At 43.6% G+C, this 5626-nt stretch overlaps 1 protein-coding gene across 11 annotated transcripts in view; it reads right to left on the reverse strand.

Annotated features, from left to right (window-relative positions):
* Nucleotides 1-1725, reverse strand: part of ryr1b (ryanodine receptor 1b (skeletal)) — a 75601-nt gene extending 73876 nt beyond the window's left edge. For 10 of the 11 annotated variants that reach the window (XM_047593422.1, XM_047593421.1, XM_047593413.1 and 7 more), the window contains exon 1: nucleotides 1364-1724. In XM_047593422.1, the coding sequence (XP_047449378.1) occupies nucleotides 1364-1411 (48 nt within the window). In that variant the 5' untranslated portion in view covers nucleotides 1412-1724. Of the gene's footprint in view, nucleotides 1-1363 lie in introns of all 11 variants that reach the window. The other variant, XM_047593417.1, reaches the window with a different exon arrangement.
* Nucleotides 1726-5626: the final 3901 nt, after the last annotated feature.

Consider the following 5626-nt stretch of genomic DNA (forward strand, 5'->3'; position numbering starts at 1 on the left):
CAAATGGAAAACTATAATAATAGTGTATATTCATAAATAGCACTGGGCCGAGTTTAATATAGAACACGTCCCTACTTAATCTCTCCATCAGTCTGAGGCCAAAACGTTGAAGACCCCGGCTTTAATGAATGTCACTGGACCTGAAAGTCATACACAGTCACAAACACTGTCTGAATTAATGGATTCATGCAATAAAGTTCCCAATTGATTAATAGGTTTTTTGTTTTGTGTGTGTGCAGCAGCACAACATTCACAGCCTTGAATGTGAATCTGCAGTTTAGAAAACTATTGCATGTTAATATTTAAAAAATATTTGGAAAAATATTTGGCTCCTGAATCACCCGTCATCTTGCATCAGTAGGCTTCAAGGCTTTTTTCAGTGTATTGCCGTACTTTGCAGGTTATGTCATGAGGTGGTAGTTTTAGTTCTTGGAAACAGTTTGTTCAGTGAAAAAATGTTATTTTTAGACCGGGTTAATTTAGTGTTTTTTCTCAGGAACTATGAGCTTCTTCCTTTCTCTTTAGCTTAAGCACTTCAGCAGTTTTAGCTCATTTTTTGGGGTCTGTCTCCCCCCCCGCCCCCCCACCTCCACACTCCACCCCCCCCAACACTTGACACGGTGAAGTGGATCTGCGACTCTTGCTTCCTCAAGAAGGACTTACAGGTTTTGGGCAGCTGTCCCCTGCAGGATCTGGGAAGCTTGTTGCTCTGCCTTCTCACCCTACACTGACAGGCTCTACTTTCCTCAGATATAAATAGATAACGATGCTAACAGATGCATCAGCCCCTGTCTATCTATCTGTGCGCTCACACACATATGCACACATACACTGTTACCCATCTATTCTTAAGCCTTAAGGGAACGTTCTGGAAGTAATTTTTTAAAAGAGATTACAGGCTGGACGGCGCCTTTTCGGAATAAAGCGCGATCATTTCACGTTAAAGTTCGCGCAAGATTTTTCTGAGCTGGCGGAACATTCAGGAAATCAATTACGGAGTTTAAACGGAGCAACTATTAAGCAGGTCATGGCACATTCAGGGCACTGCAAAAATAGTCTATAACTATATTCAGAAGCGGGGGCTCGGCTCGGCAAATTGCAAACTACAGCTATGACTTTTAAAAAGATCCGGCGGAGGGGACGGGGGAAAAGTGATCCAAGTGAAGAAAGTGTGCAGGGACGGAAACATGAAGCCGATGCTGAAGGATCCAGACTTAACAACAGAGTTGTGCGTGATGTATAAATGAACATGGTCTAATTTCTGTTCTAGAAATCGCTCCTCCTCATTCACCAACCCTCCAAAAAAAAAACTCCAGCAGCCCGTCAACCCCAACCCAGATATTAAAAGCAAAGTGGGACTCACCGTTCGCAGGAACTGAATCTCCTCTTCTCCTTCTCCCCCTTCTGCCATCTTTCGCTGAGGGTTATTGGCAGCTCCTCAGGAGAAAAGAGAAAAAATCCTTCTGTTTTCTCCCGTCAGGATATGGATTATTTTATCTCCTCCTGCCGCGTCCCTCCCTCTTTCTCCCCTCTCTCTCGCCGCTGTACCCCGTTCTCCCTATCACACTCTTGTCTCAGTGTGTCTCACTCCTCTCAGTGTGTCTAGTGTGTGTGTGGGTGTGTGCTGGAGGACAGCATGAGTCCTGCGCTCTCACGGTGTTGTGAGAGCGAGTGACGGGAGGCAAGGCTCTCTCTCTCTCTCTCTCCCCCCCGACCGGCTCCTCTCTCCTCTCTTCTCCTCGTCTCACCCAACCGCAGACGAGGGAGGGAGGGATAGTATGAGGGAGGGGCATGCACCTTGTTACACATTTACACCGCTCCCATCCCACCGTGCCGCCATGTTTGTAGAAGTGGGCCACTCCTTCACCTCCCCCCCTCCCCCCTATCCATCACCGTCCCCTCCTTCCACCCGTCTCAAGCTATAAAAGGAAAGAGGGGTGAGGACTAGCCTTGGGGAGTGTGCAGTCAGAACACACACACACCTTAATTTCTCTTTTAAAGTGCGTAAAGTCTCTGCAAAAGAAAGCCCCGTCAGGATCAAATGAATCATCTAAACTGAGTTTAAAGTCATCGATCTGATCTACTTGTAACTTAATCTGAAGTCTGAAAATCTAGAAAACTCCACTGCCAACACACAAAACACAAGAGTTCAATACACAGAGATGAGCAACACGTTAGTACGACAAATATCGTTATTGTAAACTGTAATTATGCAAATTAAAAATGACATCCCATATTTCCAAAGCCCTTCACTGTGCTTATATATTGAACTGATGCTGGTTTTGTGAGTCTATTGATTGACATTGTGTCTATTTTTGGCTGCATACGTCCTTTTAAATTATCCCGTGGGGACGAATAAAGTGATATGAATTGAATTATATTAGGTTGTCTGAAGAACACTCAGTTTAAAATCATCCTTTTAAAAGCAAACTAAAGACCTAACTTTTTAATCTTGCTTTCAACTGAATTTTATTTATCTTTTTGTCCAGTTATTTATTTATTTTATCAATTTATGTTTTTAAGTCTGACTTTTTACTGAATTTTATAATTTTTTTTTAATATATTTATCTTTTTATTCTGTTATTAATTTAATTTTATTTTATTATTTTATCTTTTTAGTGGCTTTTCATTAAATTTAATTTATTTTTATCCTTTAAGTATATTACTAAATTATAACTTATACAGTTATTTTTATCTTTCTAGTGTTTCATTAACTTCACAGTGGTGTAGTGTGGTGTGAGGATAGAGATTCCTCTGTGTTCTTAAATCTACATGTGTAAGTATGTGTGCGGCCTCTTGTTTTTTGTTTTGTTTTGTTTTTATGTAAAGCACTTAAATTGCATCTTTTGTATGAAAAGTGCTCTTTAAAAAGTTTGTTCGATTGATTGATTGATGGAGGAAAGGTGAAAAGCTTAGAACAGAATAGAAAAACCTTTATTTGTCCCACAATGAGGAAATTGCTTCACGTCAGAAGGATGTTTGGAATTTTTGTGTGACTGTGACTGAAGCAAACTGAAAGCGCCGTTAGTCGGTGGGAGCAGCCGCAGGGTTTCATCATTTCATTTCAGCGTGTCACTCCACCTCAGGGCAGCTGTAAATGATATAATTTATGTACTTATCTAAATGATCCAGTAATCTGCTGCTCCAGCCTCCAGCTTGGCACGTCCAGTGCAGCGGATGCCCCTGACGCTTTCCTACAGTCCGATCAATAACAGAATGAGACTCGTTGTGGAGACATTATGTCACGCTTATAATTGGCTCGGTGCACTTTCACACTATCCTATAAATCTGCGAGCTTCACCGGTAGCAAAGGTTTTATTTGCACTTTAGTTTTAACTGTAGCAATGTTGCTGTGAACGGCCCACAGACATTTTTGTGTGTGTGTGTGTGTGGTGAATCCAACGGATCAGGTTGAAAGACTACATCATAAAGACATTAGTCATTTTATTTCATCTCATTTTAATTCTCTTTTTATTGGACCTGTGCAAGCAGCATTTTAGAAATTAATGCTTTGTATTATTTTCTTTGGTGTCTAATCTAACACCATTAACCTGAAGATGTCACCTTGTCTGTGTGAAATATGGAACATTTCAGAAAATATGGTTATAATTTATTAATGTTATACCTCCACACAAAATGGTCAGGAGCCTGCCTCCATGAATAAACAATGTACCAGAGAGCATATCTTGCAGACTATAAAACTTGCATAATGGCTAAAACGGTTTAACGCGTCCTTCTCATAATCAACAGTTCCGGTGTGGAAACACTGAGACAAAGTGGACGTGCGTGAGTGTCCGTGACACAGCCCCTCCTGATCGTGACGGGCAGCAGTGATGCACCACACACGAAATCTGGAAGTCTGAGCGGAAAAAAAAAAAACGCGTCACGCACGCTCACACAGAAACCAGTGACCAGCCTTCAGTCAGTCAGCGTGCGCACATGCACGCACGCACGCACGCACACATCCTTACCTCCCCAGTCCCCATCTGGCATCCTTCAGCATGCTTTCCTCCTCGCCCATCTCCCACTGCAACAGCAGCTGGAAGCGGAATAAATGTCTCCGCACGCTGGACGCCGGTACACAACTCCGACCGCCGGTAAAACGAGGAGGAGGAGGAGGTGGATGAGGAGGAGGAGGAGGGCGAAAGGAGGCGGGGGATACGGTGGTACGCCACTGAGGCAGAACTAACATGAATTCTGGGAGTGTGAGTCTCGCAAGTAACCTGCTGGTCTCCGTTTTTTTTGCCAACTCACGAATCAGCCTGCGGTCATGTGCAGTTGCAGGGCTGCGCCTGAGGGTAGTGGCATTGCACCGAAAATCGAGCTCCTGTCCTGAGGACGGTGAACTCCGTAAACGTTCCGCCAGCAGCGGTGTTTGTAAAGGTGGAACGAGCGGTCACGGGGTTGTTTGCTGTGTGTTGACTCCTCAACGGGAAGAAGAAAATCCCTGCAAAATGCATGGAGCCGTTTTTATTAAACGTTCAACTCTTCCGTGCAGGAGGCTAAATTTAACATAAAGTCAGCATTACTTTCACTTTTAGTTGCTGTCTTCTTTCCTTCCACAACGAGATAAAAGCATCAACACTAAATGCACTCGGCTCCAACTTTTAACCACGTTACAAATCAAGCGCGTGGCTTTAAGTCTCATCCGTCCAATGCTGCAGCTGAAACGTTGCATTAGGTAAAATTAAAAAAAACTAAATAGGCCACTGGAGCTTTTTCTGTTTGTCAAATGTGTTTAGATTCACCAGCTGAGTTAATTTTAACACTTCCTGTTTTATTAAGAAGTATTGCCTAAGATAACAGTGAGATTACACACACATTGTCAGGAAACAGCGTTTCTTTTCTTCTGTGACATTTCCATGGACTCTGTGAAGGTCCGTCAATGATCTACTTTGTGATGCAAATTCAAATGCACTCTAGGTTTTTGGACTTGGCATGCAGGGTCTGCAGGAGCCCTGCCCCGAGCATCTTTGCCCGCTTTTGAATGCAGTATCACCCTCTCGCTCTGCCAGTCAGTCGGCTTCCTGCAGCAAATAAGCCACCTCTGCAGACTTGGGAGACATTAATGTCCCCTGTTCGGTGGCTTCTTCCTCTTGGTGTGATAAAACAAGGATTCCTTTGAGCCTCCTTGTCCAGCTGCACCGCCACATTCACAAGCACAAACACTACCTCCCTGTGTAATCACTTGCTACCCTGAGAAATGACAGCGCGTGTTTCGGGGAGGGGAGGGAAAAAAAAAAATAAAGAAGTAAGAAGAAAGAAGAAGAAGAAGAAGAAGCAAAAGTGAAGGAAGAGATCAGGATGATAGACGTGATTTGGGGGACCCCGGAGACCGCGGAGGAAACAAATCCAAAGTGAGGACACGTGTCAGGACTCAACAATGTTATCAGACGCCCGATGATTTCTTTTCAGGAACTGATTCTCCTGCCAAGAAAGCTCTCTGTGACAGTGACAAGGTGTGGCCTATTGTTTTTCTGTGTTGACACTTTGAAACTGCAGATGTCACCTCCCGGAGTACACTGATGGTGCTTATATGATTGCTCATCACTATCTCTGAAACCCTCCTCCTCCTCCTCCTCCTCCTTCCTCTATTGGTACTGCATTTGTTCACTATTCTCTCTCT

The sequence above is a fragment of the Mugil cephalus genome, chromosome 9 (assembly GCF_022458985.1).
Source record: "Mugil cephalus isolate CIBA_MC_2020 chromosome 9, CIBA_Mcephalus_1.1, whole genome shotgun sequence".
In the NCBI taxonomy this organism is placed as follows: domain Eukaryota; kingdom Metazoa; phylum Chordata; class Actinopteri; order Mugiliformes; family Mugilidae; genus Mugil; species Mugil cephalus.